The sequence below is a fragment of the Cryptotermes secundus genome, unplaced genomic scaffold (genome assembly GCF_002891405.2).
Source record: "Cryptotermes secundus unplaced genomic scaffold, Csec_1.0 scaffold517, whole genome shotgun sequence".
Classification (NCBI taxonomy): domain Eukaryota; kingdom Metazoa; phylum Arthropoda; class Insecta; order Blattodea; family Kalotermitidae; genus Cryptotermes; species Cryptotermes secundus.
Window position 1 is genome coordinate 340,779 of NW_019725008.1, and position 22,511 is coordinate 363,289.

Consider the following 22,511-nt stretch of genomic DNA (forward strand, 5'->3'; position numbering starts at 1 on the left):
GGCTACCGTGACTGGCTTAAATCCATTTACCTCTCCTTTTTCGCAGTTTAATTAAACATTACAATTTAAACTCTTTAAGTCCTAAATTTTGTAGCTCCAGTATTTCATTACATGACTTTTATACACATTACTCAGAAGCTAAGTTCTGGAAATTTAGTCTTTCTTTGTGTCTCTCAGTCCATATACCGTAGTGTAAAATTCCTATTTCAATATTTCTGTCTGTCCTGGCTTATCCGGTTTCTTCTAACAGGAGGTCATACGTTGTGAATTGCATAATACTGTCATGTGTAGGGGGTTAGGTGTGACGAGAATAATGGGTTCTAGTTCGGATGATTGGATTTATTAGCACTTTGGTTACACTCTCTCTTAATTGTAATTAGTAGAGAGCTATCGTTGATTTAACACACTTTATACATACTTCACCGTTGCACACGCACTAGGATACTCAGTTTCCACTATTGTCTCCTAGCAACGGATCTCAACACGGAAACTATCACTTCAAATCACTATGAAGTCTTCTTGCTATTTCGTCTTCAGTCACTCTGGGACCTAGAAAAAAAATCCTTTTGGACTCACTCTTCCAGATTACGACTGACTCGTAACTGCCTTGAACGAATTCTGTCACTCTTACTTACACTGCTGCGGAACGGACATGAACTACAGTAAACACATATCACGTGAACGCTATCCAGTCAACCCATTGGCTCGTCGGTCGGATCAACATAAAACAAAGTTTCCGCTACTGTTGCGTACTGGGCTGCGATTACAGAGCTGTTGCCTGCCAACGCTTTGATCAAATCCGTTACAATACTTTCCATTCGGTATTTGCAAGATCTGTCATCATGGGGTAGCATGGCTGTGAAAACAGAAAAGATGTGTCATGTCACATCTTTTTGATTTCAGGACTTGAATATAATTAGATCTGTTATTGCTGTTTGCATTAATAAAGATTTATATAGAGGATTAATTTTAGTTTGACGTAGTTTCAGAAAGAAAGAAGAATTTCGTACAGATGTGAGGTATAGAAAGGCGCAATTTCCGTTATTTCAGTAGGAACTAGAATTTATCCCAAGAAGAAAAAACTCGCTTGAAGACCATATAGTTTAGCTAATCTTTAATGTGATAATTTTAACTACAAATCGGATTTAATTACTGGCGTTGTTACAATAAATATTTTTATTATTGCATTACCGTGACAGATAATTTTGTAATAATAGTTTGTACGAGCATAAAACTCATCGACAATTTAACGGGAAATTGTTCTTGTTATCATTATCATAATTGTATACGAATCATAATAGCTACTGAGAAAATAATGTTTGTCGCGTGTAATAGTTTTGTCCCTAGAGTAGAAAACGTCGCATACAAAAAGTAACACTAACCGTGTAACAGGCCGTGGAGGTCCATAGGATTGCGAGACGTCAAGGCTCCCACATTTTGTAGACAATCACTCATTAAAGTGCGAAGTCCTGTGCAGACAGCTGCCTGTATTCTGATATACGAAATCTGGCACGATAAGAACATGCATTAAGCGAGACACCTAACTAGACGCAAGCTATGAAATTTCTTCTGCAAATATTGGCACTGCGATGTGGACTGAAGCATACCTTCCAATGTCATTTATTGCTGCCATCTCCTGCCCCAATTCATAAATACTTGCTAAAGCACATAACGAAAGAATAGTACGTTTTAAACTGTTAATACTATATTCATGTACTTAACATTCCTAACATGGAATCAGCTACTTGGAAAAAATATTTGCACAGCAGGTTAGAACTATGGTAACATTTCTTATTCGCATTCTGGAGATCAGGCATCGACCTCCGACCAGAGACAAATTCTCCTGACTGAGCTTGTATGTGATTTCTTTCAACCTCTCAAGGCGAAATTCAATACAGTGCCTTCAAAACAGGCTACACTTCTATCCAGATAAAACAAAACAAACTCCGTGGCTTTAGTCCACAAGCGAACTATACCGATCGAGCGACCGCCGCTTGTCGGCGAAGTTAGTGTCAATTTAAGCGAATAGAAGGTGTCGCGTGGTCAGCGCAACGAATCCCCACGGACGTTAATTTCGGTTTTCTAGACCGGAGCCGCTATTTCCTTGAAATAGTTCCTCAGTTATCCTCACGAGGGTAAGTGGGCCCCGTTCCAGACCCACTATTTCTCAGAAAATCTGGCAGCTCGGGAACCGAATCGGGGACCTCTGTATCTGTAGCCAGGAACTCTGACCACTAGACCACAGAGACGGTCCTTCTATCCAGATATCGTTTAATTATTCACTCATAACCTCCCCTTTCCAAACAATATTCGATGGTACATAACATCAACAGTTTATACAGCTTTGTAAAATAGCGGCGTAAACATTAACGTTAATGTTCGTTGCTTTCCTGTGTTTGTGTGTGTCATGTTTATCTATGTCGAGCGTTCCGAGCGACACATATAAAATTTGACAGATACGTGTAGCTGAATATTAACCATTTTCAGAGAGGTGAAATGTGGGAAATTGCTATTAAAGTGCTGTCGTTTCATAAACTGTATAACTTCTACCACACTTAATCGCTATTCATATAGCGTACACTGAACTGTGTCAACAAGTTACACCCTAAGGGTTATAAAATGATATATTTATAAACAACTGCACCATTTCGTATTTGCATTACTTTATAATATACCACATTTTTCGTGTCAATTAAAACTTCTTTGCTGAAACAAAATTTATGTTAGATTATGTGTTCAAATATTAATTTTACTGTGGCTTGTGAACAGTGTGTGATTAGGCAGTTTGAGAAGATCGCTCGCTTCACTTCTTCATCCTGCTGCTGACCTTGTTTGTTGACCTACTTCTCGCGCCAAGGCCGTTAACTCAGAGGCAGCAGTGATTTCTAGGTCGACCACCTGGCGACTACTTCACTCGCTCACTCTCAATATACATCTGCTGCAAGCTGGAGTCGAACCCGGGACACTTTTACACCTTATGATAATTTCCCCTTCCCGCAATATATCTTACCTCCAAGACAGCAAGATTTATATTTAGATCCAATAAGCTGCCTGTAAATTCAAGAGAAGGAAATTAAATCTGATTCCATTTTCTTGGAAGCAGTAAAAAGGGGATGTGTGGTGAGAATGTTGTATTCAATACAGGCTGTGCCTATATTGGAATTTCTATTGTTTCTACTAAAATAAATTGGGAACCAATTCTCGACTGCCTGGCCAAAAATTGCGGAATGCACCAGACGTCTTCTATATTCCAGACTTACCAACTGTTAGTAATTTCATTTAATGTAATGTTGACACTACCAATATATATAAGGAAATATTTATGGCATTTCCCCTAATTATGTGATTTAGGAAGAGCTTCATAACTTGTACTCTTCTCCAAGTATAACTAGAATGATAAAAGTCAAGGAGGATAAGATGGGTAGGGCATGTAACACGAATTTGGAGAAGAAGAATGCATACAGGATATTGGTGGGAAAGCCAGAAGGAAAGAGACCACCAGGAAGACCAAGAAGTAGGTGGGTGGACAATATTAAAATGAATCTTAGAGAGATAAGATGGGATGGGAAGGATTGGCTTCATCTGGGTCAGGATAAGGACCAGTGGAGGGCTCTTGTGAACACGGTAATGAACCTTCGGGTTCCATAAAATGCTGGGAAATTCTTGAGTAGCTGCACAATTGGCGGCTCCTCAAGAAGGGCTCAGCACCATGAGCAAGTAAGTGAGTATACGATGGGGCCGCGGCATAGCTCAAGCGGTTAGTTGCTGGATTCCCACCGCGGCGGCCCGGGTTCGATTCAGGGTCTGGTCAAATGGGATTTGTGGTGGACTAAGTGGCACTGGGGCAAGTTTTCTCTGAGTACTTCGGTTTCTCCTGCCAATTTTCGCTCTACAATCACCCTCACCTATCATCTGGGGCTGCTACAATAGATCAGAAGTGGCCGCAGTACAAGGGACTTAGTTCCACCCCACTAGCATTAAAAAAAAGTATATAATGGACAAATATGCACAAACGTAAATATTAATCGCCTGAATTTTTGATATTCTGAAATGTGACGCCGTGTAGTTTGATAGATAAGCGATAACGTCTCACTGGAAAATTCTGTCTTCATTTTCATGGTCGATATGTCGCCCTTCGGGTACTGAAAATGGAGGCAACACTTTTCTCGAAACTTTGGTACCTACCTATTTTACTGCATGGTTCCACATCCCAGAAGACCGTTAAGACCGCAGGACCTATCGCTGTGAGAATGCCACATCCCATTAACTACCTATCAACGAAATCCGCAGAGTAGGCCTAGGCTCTTCTAGGGAAGGTATCAGCATCTCAACTGTCAAGAAGTTCCCCACATTTTTGGGACCAGAAGGTTCATTTCCTTGTTCACAAGAAATCATGAATCATCTAGATCCAGTTAACATTCCCACAACAATTATAATGTTATCCTCTCATATAAGTCCAATTTTCCCACGAACTCACGTTTTATTTTCAAACTGTGGATTTATAAATATATATAGATTTTGCTAATAATAAGATGTAAGTCTCACTAATTCAAACCCGTGCTTAAGTACCACGCCATCAAGACAAACAACGAAGCGGATACATGCCCCATGCATTTTTAACCAGAGCACTAGACAAAGATACCTGAAGGACTGCACGCCCTGATAGATTTTCCTCTCGCAACAATCCTACTACGCACACTACACAGGAGATTCCGTTGGCAAAGAAATAATTCCGTATCTCTGGCAGAAATCGAACACTGAGTGTAAGATCAGTCTCCAGCCGTTTTTGTAAATCAGCTAAGAAAGCTAATATAATAATTAAATTCAGTTTTTCTTTATGTACATGCCGAGTCAACAGCCACAAGGCCGATTACAGACACAGCACAGTGTAGATACAGGTAATATTATAAGGTAAGGTTATAAAACCACCTTTTTAGATCATTTTAGTGAAAGTTTCATGTTCCTATCTCATAGAATTTAAGTGAATGTTTTTGAAGCAAGTACTAATTTAATTTTTATGNCCTAATATCCTATAACTAAATAACAAATAAAAACATATTTACACATACACGCACAAACACACGGTCTGCTTTTGTAAGTGGACATACCGAAGAGGTACGTCACAACAAGCTCGGTGTTAGTGCAGTGGTGCGACGACTGTACAAGGAATTTAAAATGGCGAATGCTGAAGAGAAAGCAAAGCATACATGCATAGCTATGCTTTTAAGCTTTATTTAGTCTGTGCCTCCTAAATATTTTGTCCACTTACATACGTACATCTGTCCTTGTGCTATCACCCTCAAATTCAGAACACTCTACGGTCTCTGCTGTGTATTTCCCTGAAACATTAACACTGGTCTAGTGGCAACGCTCACATGACTTGCATTAGGAAATTACTCGGTTTGAATATCGGCCAGGCCACCAGTTATCCTGACTGATTTAGTGGCATTCCACAGCCCTTCTAGGAAGATCAGTACCTTGATTAGGTCATGACCGCTTCCTCCCAAATGCTTGCCGATTCATTATTCATTAATCATGCTTTAATTCGACGATGTAAGTCTGTATTGTAGGTTCTGAAAGCATCTTAAAAGTCCCACAAAGAATAAAACTGAAACTCTCATTACGTTCTTTGTCCAAACAGTTTAACACTGCTTTCTTTCAAGAGCATGCGGCCTACGTGTGTGAACACTCCCACCCTCATGGAACTGTGTCTTAGCGGCAAACAGCAGTGACTAAATAAATTGCACTATACCTAAGCGTCACTTTGCACCAAGATTGAGAAATTCTCGGTGCATGTCCTATTACCAGATATTTAAATTAATAAGGAATATTAATGTTAACAATGTATGGCCTTGGGCTGCAACTAGCAACTTCTCAGCGCAAAGAACAAGAACGTTACAAAGTGTTACACATGTCCTCCGGCTCAAACGAGCTTTTGTGGACATGGTACTGAACTGTGCCGTTTCCAGTGAAAATTGACATTTTTCGAGTCGCTATGAGGGGCACGCGGTAGCGTAGTTGGTTGGGCCACTATGCTACAAGCCGGAAGGTCACGGGTTCGAGTCGCGATGAGGTGGATTTTTTCAATTTACCTAATCCTTCCAGTCGCACTATGGTCCTGTGGTCGACTCAGCCTCTAACAGAAATGAGTACCAGGAAGTTTCCTTGTAGGTAAAGGATGGCCGGCGCATAAGGCTGACAACCTCACCACCATCTGTGTGTCGACTGTCTATAAAGAAAATGTGGGAGCCTCAAAATCTCATAGCCCTATGGGCCTCTACGGCCTGTTGCACGATTATCTTGAACTGCTTTATCCCCTAATTAACTTCCATATTGTCTCTGGATCTTTAATGCCAAGGTGAACAAATTTTTAAACGGATGAACCTATAATCTCTCTTTCATTACTGCATTAATGAAACGATTAGGTCATCAATGAGATGCTGTTACGTGAAGAAAGTTGCTGGAAACTTCCACTCTTCGAGTTGTAGGCTTCTTATTACAGCTGCTGACATTGTAGGTCGCCGAAGCCCAACATGGACAACTTCGGGTTCAGCAGCCCTCGTGCTATGAGGTTTGACCTTTCTTCCGACCTAGCGTTAATAAAGAATTTAACTGGTGAAAGTTACTCCATATGGAGGTCAGCGGTCACTCAGTACCTACCCCTGTAGTCAGTAACTAACCTGCTATTTGAGAACCAGCTATCAACTTACTGACGATTTTATCTGGGAGCTCTACCGGCAAATCTAGGTCTCATGCTTACAGATGGTGGATCTCTTTAACTGGCGCGACCTATAAATTAAAGTAACCATGATGTACAGTGCGTTCTTACAAAACGATATTTGGTAAACTTGTCAAGAAATTTCTCATCCTCTTCTGGAATTCAACAGTGAATTATCGTGTTCGTGAGGACTAGTCATTGCGAGCTGTCTTAAGCCAGATGAATCCAGTCCACAACACCAAGCCCTATGTCTTGACGTTAAATGTTAGTATTATCTTCCCATCTACGCTTAAGACTCGAGGTTAGTAGGTTATGAGTGGTTGTTTCTGGCAGAACATTGCGACACAAAGTGAAGAAAATTAAAAATTGTAAAGTGTAATAATTTGTCGTCGAATTTACGAAGCCGTCACTCTCAACAATATCACTTAATTACTTTAATTGGACGTAAATGTATGAGAGGAATACAAAAGAAACTCTGATGCAAAAAAGTTGCAGGTTCTTGTCATAGATTGATTTTGAGTACGTCACCCTGGAAAGGACATCGACTGTTGCTCCTCCGAACATTCTTGGTTATTATGTTATTAACCAACTATACTCGAATACCGAACAACCATGAAATCAGCTTCACCAGAAAAGCAGGCATCCACAAAATCGACATTTTCTGTTTGGGCTCCTAGTACGCTTACCGTTATTCTGCTGAAGATATATCCTATGCGGTTCTATTTATGGTATACTTTCCATAAACTACTGAAATTTAAACAAAATCACTAGAGAAGTTCTTGGGGCCCATCTAATGGGCCCTATTTTGGAAGCTAGAATATTGATATTCCCCGGGCACCGACTAATGTTGGATAAATTCTTGTGAATAAAATTCGTCCAACAGCTCAGGCGCACACACACACATACACAGACATACAGATAGACGGTATTCCAAAACCACTTTCTCGTAGCTCCTATCATGTAAATTCGTCGAAATCTCGAAATCGCCTTTCTTTCACGATCACAACATTTTCTCATACTTACTACGTATATGAGAAATAATGCTCCAAATATGCATTTGAAAATAATCTTATAGCTGGCCATGTGCCTTCAGATTCTACGTAAAGTTGTGTAATCTTCATATACGTGTATTAATGATGCTTCTGTTAAATGCTTAGCACAAATACATGAACAAATTTACATTTGAAGAAAGCAGTCTTCTAGGATGTGGCACCGTGTAGATGTGGTGTTAACCAACGCTTCGGAGGAACGTATCAAGTCCATCTTCAGGGTAGAAGGAAAAATAAGAAAATCCGCAAGCGAAGATATTTCTGCGGATTTTCTTATTTTTCTTTCTACCCTGAAGATGGAGGCGATACGTTCCTCCGAAACGTCGGTTAACATCACATCTACACGGTGCCACATCCCAGAAGACTGCTTTCTTCATAGTCACCGCCGTGAAAACCTCAAATCTTACAAATGTACATTTCTCTGTTCCTAGTTGCTTTTGTCAAATGTGTCTCTGCGTTCATTTCTCACACAAGAGTTCAGCACAACATGCATAACAAAGTAAGACAAGATATTTATTTATATATGTAATAAATAAACATCAAGGTTACAGAACAAGTTCAGAAGTAGAGCGACTCGAGTACGCGTTCTACTCTTCTTTTTAATTGTTCGAATGATATGTGTAAGTAAACAGAACACATATTTAATTTGTGACTATATCAAGGTATCTGACTTGATAGGAAACAAATAGTATACTAGGACATGGCATAGGATTACCCTCACCGAGCCGCTAGTGTAACAGGGCATAACATGAGCTGTGATTTATACGTTTCTACTTCAACAGCTAATTACTGTTCGGCAAACAAAGCAGAGCAGTAAATAAGCAAGGCTTTGTCAACGTCATGCTCTCATTGCTGCAGCCTGCTGTGGTCAGGAACCAGGTACTCTGCTCTTTATTTCGGCTGTAATTTCCTCACTAGTACTAGCTTTTGCTTTGTTACTTGTTTCCTCATTAATAGTTCCACTTTAGGAGACACATCACTTCTACTGACTATTGCTGTTTTCTTGATTTTCATTCTAATATTTTTTCTGCTGCAACTCTCTGGAGGAAAATCTGGTTGATATCAAGCAGTGAGACTTGTTGTAGTTCCGCCCCCCCCCCCTTGGCACTACAGCCACAGGGGGCCTAGGCCTACCTCCATGAACTTCTCCGTTCACTTCGGTTTTTCTCGATCTTACACATTCGGTAGGACTCCTTGGGCGGGTGATCAGCTCGTCGCAAGGCCTCTACCTGTAGACAAACACAGAAAAACGCACACAAACATCCATGCCCTGAGTGGGATTCGAACCCACGATCCCGGCTTCCGAGCGAGCGAAGACAGTGCATGCCTTAGACCGCGCGGCTACCGTGACCTGCTGTTGTAGTTTTACGTTGCGTAATTACTCTAATTGTTCTTGTACTCTATCTATTATTATACATCATGATTATAAGGGGGCAATATGCTACAAGCTAGAAATACGCGGGTTCGATTCCCGATGAGGTCATTGGACTTTTTTTTTTTAATTTACCTTATCCTTCCAGCCGCACTATGACCCTGGAGTCGACTAAGCCTCTAACAGAAATGAGTACCAAGAACCTTCCTGGGGTGCAAAGGGCGGCCAGCACGTAAGGCTCACGACCTTACAGCCATCTGTGAACCGATTGTCTAGAAGATGTGTGAGCCTCGAAGTCTCACAACCCTCTGTGTCTTCACGGCCTGTTACAGGGATAGCTTTACCTTTTTTTTCATAATCATAATTATAATTATCCTGGCATTAACAACGCCGACAAGCGGCGCTCGGTCGGTATAGTTCGCCTGCGGACTACAGGCCACGTAGTTTTGTCTATTTTATAATCATTCTGACCTGTTGCGCTTATAAGGATTAAAATATGTCATATATCCCGGACATCTTCTGTCCTTCTAAATTTATTCTTCAAGATACTCTTTCAAGACATTCTAGTTATCTATTTTAATATTTTATTTTATTTTTCAGTGGTTATCTGGATTATAACATCTTCGATATATTTATTATGAGACATTTTGTATCCTACAACTGCTGTGAAGATTTTCACATTGTAGTCTCCTTCTCACGGGTTCTTTCGTGCTTAATTAATTAAGCATCACACAATGAAGTCGTGTGGGAAAGTGGAGGTATAGCTCCACCATTCTTGACCTCGGCACTAGATGCTGGTGAATAGTCAGCTTCAAGCGCCGTCAGCATTATCCCTGTACCTTTGGATAGTAGGCTGGGTGGGTGCCAGAGCTAGTCTGAGCGCTGTGGAGAAAGATCCTTGCCCTACCGGGAATAGAACCCCGTCCCGTATTCCTTCGCTATAGCTATTGAGTTATCTCGGTCCTCCATGTGTGTAGATAGGAATACATATAGTGAAACTGGCAACAACCTCAAGGTAGTGTGAAATGTAGGGCTTTTGTGGGTTCGGTAATGGAACTATGGGTTCCATTTCATCAAGCTAGAGCTCTCTCACTGGTATAGCAAGTGTTTATATGTTAAAAAATCGCTGCTCTGAAACACGAGATGTGGTTGGTTACTGCAAGCAAGTGCTGCTGTGTGAGGCATACCAATTGCAATGAATGGTGAAACTATGTGCTGGCTGCACGTCTAAGGGCGGAGGGGCTTTTGGAAACCCAACCGGCACGTGACACGAGTCTCAACAAGAAATGTATCGGAATGTCTGTGCATCATCCCAGCATGAACATACTCCTATTTGCCTTCAATTTAAAGAATGGAGAATACTTGCATCTTTTTGAAATATTTCTAATAATAATAATAACAACCTCGATTTGATTATAACTTGTATCGATATTTCATACTACAGTATTTCTCATATCGATTTTCTGCATCTTCAAAAAGAAATTCCATATTTGAAATACAGTTAGACATACGAATACGTCTGTTAAACCAGGCACAATACTCACCAAAATACATCAATATTATATACGAAACAACATGTCAATTCAACCTCAGTTTCAGGAATTTTTTAACGTTTTAATACCAAAGTATACCAAACATCCTGGTGTGAAAAACTGATCCAATTCATAAAATTATCTTAAAATTAAATTGCAATTAAATTTTCCTCTATTTTATGTATTTCAAAACAACAACTTTATTATCTATTAAGATCTAAACATGTAGTAGCATTGTACAACCACAATAAAACCAATAGTTATATTTTATTTATTTAATTTTTATTTTTATTTATTAAGACTAGTGCTTTTTAGACGACCACTGTATACCGTATTTGACATCTACGGTTAATACTGTACACCCCAATATTTATATATATTTATATATATATATATTTATATATTTATCTAATTAATAATAAAATTCGAAATTTTCTTGGGTTTTAGGCTGAAATTTTATATTAAGTAAACCACTGAAAATATTAAATGTATTATTTACACTGACCACCTTATGACAATATTTCAACCATAGGACGATGGGTATACAATTTAAAAAAAAATGAAGGCTTTTATATAACAGATTACAATGTCTTACTATTTTTCTTCATGTGAGTTATAAATATGGTTCCATTATATATTGTATTATATAGGCGTGCCTACAAAGTGAGAGCAGTGTTATACACGTTTACTATTTACGCTCATAACAGTAGAGAGAAGTAAACTTTTTTGTTATAAATAAAGCTAGACTATTTTATACACTCTGAATTTGAGAAAAGGCGTAGTATTTTCCGTGGTGCTCCTATAATTACAATATCACACTTGGTAATGTGAAAGGTCTCTTTATTTAAACATTAAATATATGCTTTCAAAATGATAAGTTATGCATTTATGAATCAAACAGTTACCACGCAAAGAAACAACGTAGACCTAAAATATTTTTGTCGTGTACCAACACTGGTCATAGTCGTCCAACAACATGACCAGAGAAGGTGACACTGTCCGAGAGTATTCTCTATATGATGTTCAATATGTACTTTGAGAGCAAAGTGGCATTTTAAAAATAATTTGTTAAGATCTTGGTGGGCATTTTTTATAATGACTGAGACGTCTAGTGGCCTTATTCATTCTTTCGAGATAAAGTTTGCGGCAGTTCGTCAGAAACGGTTGGACATTTGCATCTTTCTGTTATCCTATTCACGACCTGGTATATATCAGTTGGTATAGCGACTAGGTTTCTGGCTGGACGGTGGAGGAGACGGAGTTCGATTGCAGGCAAGGGTAAGACATTTTTCTCTTCTCCATAACGTTCACAGCGGCTCTGGGTTCCACCAATCTCCTATATAAAATGGATACTGGGCCGGGGGTAAAGCAACAGGGACGTGAAACTAACTACTCACATCCACCTAGCGCCGAAGGTAAGAATGGTGGAGATATTCCTCCATTCCCCATACGACTTCTTGGCGTGGTTCTTAATTCATTAATCCCAGGAATAACTTTACCTGTAAAAAGTTGTCCCTGTGCTTAACTACACGATGAAGGCGTATTGGGAGTGGATGTACAGATCCACATTTTCTTGACCTCGGGATTAGTTTGAGGTGAATGGTCAGCTTCACGCCCCAGCCACTTTACCCCCGGGGAAGGAGTCCCCTTTACCCACTGGATAGGAGGTTGGGTGTACCGCAGAGTCGGTCTGGACGACGTGGAGAAGAGAAAATCCTTGACCCTAATCTGACTCGAATTTAGACTTCTCGGTCGTCCAGCACGTAGCCAGTCGGTATACCGACTACACTATGTAGCTTTATACAATTCTTATTCGGCTGCAGAAGGCGGACAAGTAACACAGAGACAACTCGGATATGTTGGAGTTTCACTCTACCGCAGTGAGTGATCGTCAGAGAAGGTACCATTATATCAGTTAGAACAGGAATCTCCTTGTGAACATGACAGTTACCAACTGACTGAAGAACCCCCGCCTTTACCAAACAAAATATTCACTGCAATGTTTCTAGGAGCCTGTAACTGAGCCCTGTCCTGAGCCAACTGAATCCAGTGTATACATCCTTATTAAGATCTACTTCAATAGTATTCTCTCAACTTCTCTTTCGTCCGACTGGTCTTCATTGAAACTGTCGTGGAAACGTGAGGCTCGACACATTCATTGTACAATTGACTGTGACGTGCCCTGTCGGTTATCATGTTTCACTTAATGATTAGTCGTCCCGAGCTGCAAGAATCGACTGAATGCTACAACCAGGTCCGCTACTCCGTAGCGGTGCAGTGTCCTTTCACATGGTCATGACCGCCGGAAGCCTGAAGCGTCTTCAGGAAAAACACATAAAGATACGCTCCTTGTCTAAGTGGTACAAGAATAGTCAAGTCAACTGTCAACAGTCAAAGAACCGCGGTAACAAAACATGTTATTTAACGAGACTGAAAGCACCAAAAACATGTAACGTGAAGCGTGTTCTACAATTACATCAAATTTGTCACTTTTCAAAGCAACATTTCTCGGTGTAGAGTTCTCCTCCAGAAGCTGATAGCCACTCAGTTAAAAATTTCCTGCCTTATATGGATCCCGGAAGTTCATTGCCTTGTTTACAAGCGCTTGTCACGGGGATTCTATGCTAAGAAAGTTCAATTCAATCGACACTCTATTTTTTCAAATCCATTTCATTATTTTCCCCTACGCCTAGACCTCTTACGCGGTTCCTCCCTCCAGGTTTTCCAATTCAAATTTTGTCCTTCCTTATCTCAACCGTTTGCTACACCATCATTGGCAAAACAGCACTATTTTAGCTATAGGCCGCTGCAGAAGATTCTGCCAGACTGCATCAGGGTTTTACTTCTTTGAATTTCGTAAAATATGTTTCTTTCTACAGAACAAGATTTTCGGCTTTGCATCCAATCCCCAACCTGGACGACCAGGTTCCTGTATTTATGTCCCCCAGTGACAGATGGCCCAGGTATACCCCCAGGCACTGGATTCACTTTTCGTTGCCTTCTACAACTCGCAGGGCTACAGTGGAGGTATTCTATCCCCCCCCCCTCCACACGGGAACATTAATTTGATCAACTTGACGATATTTCGTTACGACTACAAACTATCAGCCTCGCTAATACAATCCCATTCTTCATGGCGTAAGTTACTGTTAACACTCTAAGATTAATTCTTGTTACGTGGACCATCCAATATTCTCTCTCTCTTTCTCCCTTCCTCTTACTCTCATTTTGGAGCATAGGGTATTCGTGAAATGCTTGTTTCATTTTCGTTTCTTGATCTTAGTCGGTAGGACTCTTGGGCGGGGGATCGGCCCGTCCCAATGCCGCTACCTAGACGGGAGAGCATAAACACAGAGTAAACGCAGACAGACAACTACGCCTTGAGTGGAATTCGAACCCAAGATCCCAGTGTTCGAGGGAGCGAAGACAGTCCATGATCTAGACTTCGCGATCACTGTGATCAGGCAACCAATATTAATTTCTAATTATACCCAACCTTGGAACATCAATTCAAGTACGTCGCATTTCACCTACAGCTTCACTGCCAGCTAACAAGGCCATGAATCCGTACTAACATCAAGAGGTACTAGATATTAAACATACTAAGACGTTGAACTTGTAATGTTGCAATGTTTCATCAACCTGCTTTGAGGCTCTTAGCTTCCCGTGAGTATCAGTTCACCAGCAGCTTGCCACGAGACACAGACAGGCGTCGCATGGGACTAAGAACAATAGCAGTGTTTACGTACTTAAGAGTACGTAACAACAGTTCTTAAGCACAATAAAAACAATTAGGAAACCAGTCATATGTCCAGAATGCTTGATTAAGATGTAAATATGATTTAGACTTAAGATGTAACAGGTCATGGTGACAATTCCAGAACGTTTCCATTCGAGACCCGTGGTTTGTTCCAATATGCCTGATTAATGCAAGAGTAGTACTCAAGTTCGCTGTCCATAATTAACCCATGTCCATTATCCCTGTATTAAATATCATTGTCTTCATTATCTTCTTCAACCTTTGCGCTGACCACGCGACACCCTCTATCCGCTAAAGTTGGCACTAACTTCGCCGACAAGCGGCGGTCGCTCGGTCGGTAAACTTCGTTTGCGGACTGCAAGCCACGGAGTTTGCTTTTATGACCCATCATAGGAGATGGTAAATTGGTGCTCAGAGCATTAAGCAAATCGGATCAGGTAAACAGTGAACAACATTTATCAGTTTCTTTTCAATGAACTAGAATGTAAGATGTACTGGGATAAAGCTGTCCCCTAATTAAAAGAGAAATGGTAAGTAAAGTAAAGATATCCCTGTAACATGACGTGGAGCCTCATATGGATGTGCGATGTTGAGGTTCTTACATTTTCTATACAACTGGCTCAGAGATGGCGGTAAGGTTGTTAGCCTTACGCGCCGGCCGCCCTTTACCCCAAGAACATTCCTGGCACTCTTTTCTGTTAGAAGGTGAGTCGACCCCAGGGCCATAGTGCGGCTGGAAGGATTAGGTAAATTGAAAAAAAATGCACCTCATCGCGATTCGATCCCGCGACCTTCCGGCTTGTAGCATAGTGCCTCAACCAACTACGCTACCCCGTGCCCCTTATAATAGTTTCAGCTCACCCGTATGCTGCATTCACTCATTACTTTATGATTCAATTATGAGTCAAATTTCACTCAAAAGCGGGCCAGACAACCTTAAATACGGCCAGGAGGCGATAAATCCTCTCCCCTAGTTAAAACAAATATACTTTCTCGAAACTTCTTCGCAATTGATAACACGGAATTTCCTGGATGATTCAAAACCGTTATTGGTATCTCAATTTTAACATATTTACAAGTACGCGTGAATGCCTAGATTACTGTCAATTAAGATCAGCAGAAGTTAACTTTATTCAACAAAAAACAAGGGGGAAATTCTGCAAAATTTGTTCAGGTGATCGCTTAACTCTGTTGTGCTTTCGAGGCCACCTTGCTTACAAGATGAACATGGAAACTGTCAGTACGACATGAAAAAAGTCTCCCTTCCTTCCTGCCTATCTTTTTTCCCTCTTTCTGTCTCTTTCGCTCCCTCTCAACTTCTGCTTCCCTCCTTCACCTCTTTCATGCTTCCGTTCTTTAACGGTTTTCTTTTCACGTAGCTTATAGATGTCAACCGGCATTCATTAATATATAAACGAAGTTTGTGGCTTACCGCAAAAGCCTGAATATAAGGGGTTTTATTTTCCAAATACTGTTTCTTAAAAATGAGGGATCACCTGCTTTTTCCGGTCTTTAAGAATAAATATGAAGGGGATGATTATGAAGACTCCTAATTTCTCATTTTAACGATGTTTTTAGAAATACCTAAAATTGTATTTAAGGCATTATATTTTGTGTTTATCATCTCCTAATAATTGTGTTTTTACTCTTCTTTTTAACAGTCCTCAGAACATGATATTCAGAATTGCCAAAAAAATTTGCTTTCTAATTTTTTCTTCGGGAAAACACGAAGTCACATTATATTCGCGTTACTACTGTATATGGGCCGCGCCATAGCTCATACGGTTAGTCGCTGGCTTCCCACCACGGTGACCCGGGTTCGATCTCGGGTCTGGTCAAGTGGGATTTATGGTGGACAAAGTGGCGCTGGGGCGGGGTTTCTCCGAGTACTAAGCGATTTATTTTTACGTAGGAAAAGTACGAATAGGCATGTACTTTCTTCGCTCTCTTGGAAACCGGAATCGTGGGTTCGAATCCCACTCAGGGCATGAATGTTTAGTTTGTGTGTGTGTGTTTTTCTGTGTTTGTGTACAGGTAGAGGCCTTGCGACGAGCTGATCACCCGCCCAAGGAGTCCTACCGAATGTGTAAGATCTAGAAAAACCGAAGTGAACGCAGAAGTTCATGGAGGTAGGCCTAGGCCCACTGGGGCTGTAGTGTAAACGGGGGGAGTACGAATATCCACCATAACCGATTCGAGGCCATGTCCTCAGTTCTCTGATGGTCATTCAAATGTGCGCGGCTCTTAGTTTGTGTTACAGAGACTGTTAGATAGAGGAATTTAACGGTTATAGAGAGTACTATGTAAATATTTTGACAGCTTGCTGTCCGCGGTGGAAAATGCAACTTAACATGTCAGAATTTATATTATGAACCTTGCTAGAAGTGGCATTTAGTCTTCGTTTCCATACTTCATGCAACTGGACCTATTATCCCCATTTAATTCAGATTTGTGTAAAATCTCGCACTACATATCCTATCTCATAATAAAATATTGTGACGGGTATACCCATTACTAGGCACCGGGTCGGTAAACATATTTCCGCAGAAGCAAACTCGCGGAAAAATAAGACGTCCATTGCTAGGCAACGGAACTATAAACACGCCCTTTAACAGCAGAAAACTGTGTTTCCCGTGAGGTGCGCTATGAGGCTATATAACGAGGATCTCTCGCCGCTTGTCGGCGAAGTTAGTGCCAAATTTAGCGGAGAGAGGGTGTCGCGTGGTCAGCGCAACAAATCCCCATGACCGTTAAATTCGGTGTTTTAGACCGGAACCTCTATTTCCTTCAAATAGCTCCTCGATTATCCTCATGAGGGCGAGTGGACCCCGTTCCAGACCCATTACTTCTCAGAAAATCTGGTAGCGCAGGGAATCGAACCCGGACTTCTGAATCTGTAACCAGCAACTCTGACCACTAGACCACAGAGGCGGTCAGATACAAATATAATAATTTATAACAATATAAGATGGGGAAGAAAAAATTAATTTAATTATTTTAGTGCAGTTTATTTTAAGAAAAACCCGGACGACGAATGATTATGGCGGCTACTCTTTTATGAAAGCGAGATCCATTGCGACGTTTCATGCTTCCACCATTATAAATCAAAACTGCATACAGTGTTTATGTTCCGCGAACTCAGCCAAGTAACGTGGACTGCAATAATAATAGTGTCAATGGAAAGTGAAACACGCTAACTGTACTTAAAATAAAGACCGCTCTACAAGAAGCGACCAATCCCGTTATGCAGTTGGCCTATATAGAACTGAAGGAAAAATGAGACGACTCAGTGCAAAAGTAAATTAAGTGAATATGAATTTGAAGCACGCATAGACTAAGCTGCCCTACATTACCGACGTCTGTTTATTTACAGCGTTTACATAAATAAATATTTTATAGTTTGTTGTAACAACCACCAACCTGAACTTCGGGGCCGATGTCGATATTGCAGTTCCTTCTGGCATCTTCAGATCCAACCTGAAAAGAAACAAACAATTCTAGTTTATAAAATAATAAAGAAATTATTTTAGAATTATAATATATACTTTTATGCCTTCGCACGTGAGAGTAAGGTCACTTGACATAGCGTTTGAAAATTTTTGAACAAATAAAGGATTTATCGAAAAAAAAAATTTTCAAGATTAATTAGAGTAAGTTGTTGTCCTCATTATTATGTGTGGGATTTATGGAGGGATACACTGACAAGGAGCTGATGAATTCAACTATAATCATGCAGGAAGAAATGTGTTTACACTTGGCGGTCAGAAAATTAATATTCACCACCGTAAGGAACTCATACTTCAAGTAGCAGATCAATTTAAGAGTAATCACCGGAGGCGATATCCAGTCATATTAGATCGTGGTTTGAAATTTGTTAAGTTTTAAGTGACTTGCTCTGTCGGAGGCAAATCACTTTCGGATAATCCTTGCATCTCGAAATAAGACAAATTGTAACACCAAATGTTTTTGGTATAGAGGTGAACAATATTAAGGCGGATCTTAAAGGAAAAGTGTGGCAGAGTGTGGAGTGGAAGAACTAGGTAAGGATAGAGCAGAGCGAAGGGCTTCTTTGACCACAGTAATGAAAGTTTCGGCTCCATAAAAGGCGGAAATTATATTACTTTCTCAGACAGAGCCTCCTTAACATGGACGCCACTAAGAAAACTAATCTAAACTCCGTGGTTTGAGCCAGCAAGCGAACTATACCGACCAAGAGACCGCCGCTTTTCGGCGAAGTTAGTGCCAACTTTAGCGGATAGAGTGCGTCGCGTGGTCAGCGCAACGAATCCCCACGGCCGTTAATTTCGGTTTTCTTTTCAAATTTAGCAATATACTTAAGAGTGTTTAGGTTGAATCCTAAGGCTCTCAACTACTAACTTCAGCCCACTAAGTCTGTCTTAACGGTAAGGCTTAGCAGTTTGTGATCATGGAGTACTATGGTATTCAGTAGGTTTGGTTTTCTTTTGTTTCTCCTCCTTATTCTTAGCAGTAATAATAGTAAGCCGATATGCGCACGTAACTTCAAGTTATACGATCCCTAGGGCATCTGCACGTATACTTCATTTTTATTAGTACACCTACAACATGGACGAGAAAGTCCGGTGGGCCGATTGAGTATTAGGTCTAATACGTGTTTCGCCATGTTGAGAATGCCGATCAGCATTAAGGCTATCGTCTCCGAATTAATAAATAATAATAATAATATGTTATTGATTTATATGCTGAGCTTAAGAGACAGGGGCCGATTACAGAGTGAGTACGAATACAACATAACAGCATAAACAAACATGAAGATGAAAATGACAACAAAAAATCTAATTCAGTTAATATTGTCTTAATTTAAATATAAATTTTAAACTGTAATAGTAACAATAATACTCAAATTTAATTTTAGAGTGCTTTGCCAACAATATTAGCCTGTTACCGGCAAACACTGAAATACGAGTACATAACAAATGCAAAAGGAAATATAAAGATAAAAAGAATAATATATTTCATTTTAACTAGAGTTAGATAATAATAATAATAATAATAATAATAATAATAATAATAACGGCCTCCGTAGTCTAGGGGTAACGTTCCCACCTCATGACTCAAGGTACGCGGGTCCTACTAAAAGAACAGCGATATTAAAACAACTTCACAGTAAGAGTATATAGATTACAGGTTACAGGATTCTTCTTTATAATTAAGAAATCAGGGGGCACGCAGTAGCGTAGTTGGTTGAGGCACTATGCTACAAGCTCAAAAGTCGCGGGTTCAAGTCCCGATGAGGTCATTGGATTTTTTTCAATTGATCTAATCCTTCCAACCGAAGTATGGCCCTGGGGTCGACTCAGTCTCTAACAGAAATGAGTACCTGGAATATTCTTGGGGGTAAAGGATGGCCGGGGCGTTGGGTTGTTACCCTTGCCGCCATCTATGAGCCGATTGTCTAGAAAATGTGGGAACCTCAACATCTCACAACCCTATGGGCCTCCACGGCCTGTTACAGGGATACTTTCACTTACTTCTCTTTTACTTATTAAGTGATCAGTCCAAATCACGTGATCTTGATGACAGAACAAAATGAACAATATAATTCTACGAGGACTACTTTATGCTACTCAGAACTTTATGCCTTAGGATAACTGTTCTGATATCTACAGAGGGAAGGTCATGGGGCACGTAGATATCTAGAACCATCCAGGATCCATGCGTAAAACGAAACCCTTTTCCACGTCACTTAAAAGGGTGTCTTCACCCACTTTCCTTGTTCTCTGTTTCATTTTTATTTAGAAACCAATCGTTACAACGGAAAGCTGAGGTAATAAATATCTTAGAAACTTGTTCTTGCTGGCAAACGCATTTCCCATAAAGTCAATTTAAAGCCAAAACCTTATATTCTATTTCTTATGAGACTAAATGCATTGTATTAATTACGCTCAGGTCAATTGTCGAATTACATTCCTTACTGCTCGTACTAGTTCATTTATAGGAGGATGCAACCGAGTTGCCACATGGAGAATGCATCATAAATTACGAATTTACTGGAACTTCAACCGCGAATGCTACTGCTCTCTAGTGGCAGAGTTGTTTACTTGCCTTGAAACAAGTAACGATTGCTCGGCGCACTGCGCCTGCTCAACAGGTAAAACGCTGGGGGGGGTGGGGGGGGCAAGCTGACCATTCACCTCCATCTAACGCCGAAGTCAAGAATCGTGGAGCTATACCTGGACTCCCTTATACGTCTTCATGGCATGGTGCTTAACTAATTAATCACAGGGACATCTTTATCTCTCAACTTATCGTTTCTTAACTCTGTGAAATGATGAATTCATTTCATGAGCCTTTTCAGCAGCGAATGCTATATAATATCGACCACAAGGGTGATTAATTATTAATTGGTTTTGATATAGAACGCAGGTGTCGTGGCATATTTTACGGTACTATTCCATCATTTGTCATCAGAGACCTTGGGAATTCTAAAAAATTGTCAGAATAACCGGGTTCCATATTGCGATGATGCAGACTCGGAACATCTCATATAAGAATTAAAATTAATTACCACATCATAACGTTCGTTATTACATATAGGATGTTATACAATACTCATATATAAGATTTATACATGTATTTCACGTCCAAACAGTGAAGATGACGATTCACTTCAAATTATAACAGAGATTAAGAATGACTGGGGTGTTACTTAAACCCCACACGTCTTCATCGTATGATGTTCAGGCAGAGGGTAAAAAAAAAGGTAAAGCTATCCCTGTAACACACCGCGGAAGGCCATAGGGTTATGAGACGTCGAGGCTCCCACATTTTCTCTAGACAATCAGCTCACAGATGGTGGTGAGGTTGTCAGCCTTATATGCCGACCGATTTTTACCCCCAGGAAAATTCCTGGCACTCATTTCTGTTAGAGGCTGAGTCGACACCTGGGCGACAGTGTGGCTGGAAGAACTAAGTACATTCACAAATCCAATAACATCATCGAGAATCTAATTCGAGAGCTTCCGGCTTGTTAACATAGTTCTGCAACCAATTACGCTACCGCGAGCCTCCGTTTAGGCACAGGGACAATTTTAAATTATGTTTATCATCCCAAAAGTCCTGTTGTGGGAATGAGAAGGGAGGATGAATGCTAATAAACTGTTGTGGTCTTGCTAAGGGCACTCAAACTCTTCCATTATTTGTGTTTAATCTTTTTATTGTCCTGACTGATTCTTTCGTAATGCTGTCAACATTTTCATACATTACTTCCCCTCTAATTTCCTAACTTATCTAAATAAAAATATCGTACAATTAAATCATACCGTTGGTCACTTACACTAAATTGAGTTCAAAATTATCATGATAAATTGTAATTATTGACTTGGACACAAATTCCAGTATATTTTCCTTCCATTACTTCTTCTGTTCCCTGATGTAGAGAACTAATCAAGCTTAATAAATGTATGATAATAAGTAAATAAGCCATGATTAAATCATAAACAGTAACTTAACCTGACAGCTGACTATCGTACCGATACGTTTCTCACAATTCAATTCAATTCATGTTTATTTACGTGCAATAACTTAACAGCACAGTGGCCAATTACAAAGTTAGCACGAGTATATAAGGTACAGAAAATAATTAAAACAAAATACAAATATGACAAATAAATCTGTGAACATAAATCTAAAGAAGGCTGAACTATATACATACATTTATGAAATATTACGAGTGTTGCTAATACTGTTAGTAACTAAATACTAAGATAAGACAACTGGGAGTGATAGCATAAAATTAATAACAAGTCAATAAATTAAAACCAATTACATAAGAAAATTAAAGTTAGCCGAGGTATACACATTTGTAGTGAATGAAAACACTAATCAAGTAACACCGTAAAAGGTTTGGTACATGCTTGTAAAATATGATTCAGAGAAACCGCTCCGTCTGCAAATATGTCGAGATCTTTACCCACCACGTTGGTAGCAAGGGCGCACCTAGAAGAGGGACAGTGTCTTTTTGAGGGACGAACGCTAAAAGTAGAGAAGTCTCGAACATGGCAAGTAGGAACACGAAGACTAGCATTATCCAGAAGGGAGG

General features: G+C 40.1%; 1 protein-coding gene across 1 annotated transcript in view; it reads right to left on the minus strand.

Moving 5' to 3' along the window:
- Positions 1 to 22,511, minus strand: part of LOC111863196 — a 324,239-nt gene that overhangs the window by 246,393 nt on the left and 55,335 nt on the right. Inside the window, exon 2 of the mRNA XM_023849281.2 lies at positions 17,852 to 17,908. Within this exon, the coding sequence (XP_023705049.1) occupies positions 17,852 to 17,895 (44 nt within the window). The 5' untranslated portion in view covers positions 17,896 to 17,908. The remainder of the gene's footprint in view (positions 1 to 17,851; positions 17,909 to 22,511) is intronic.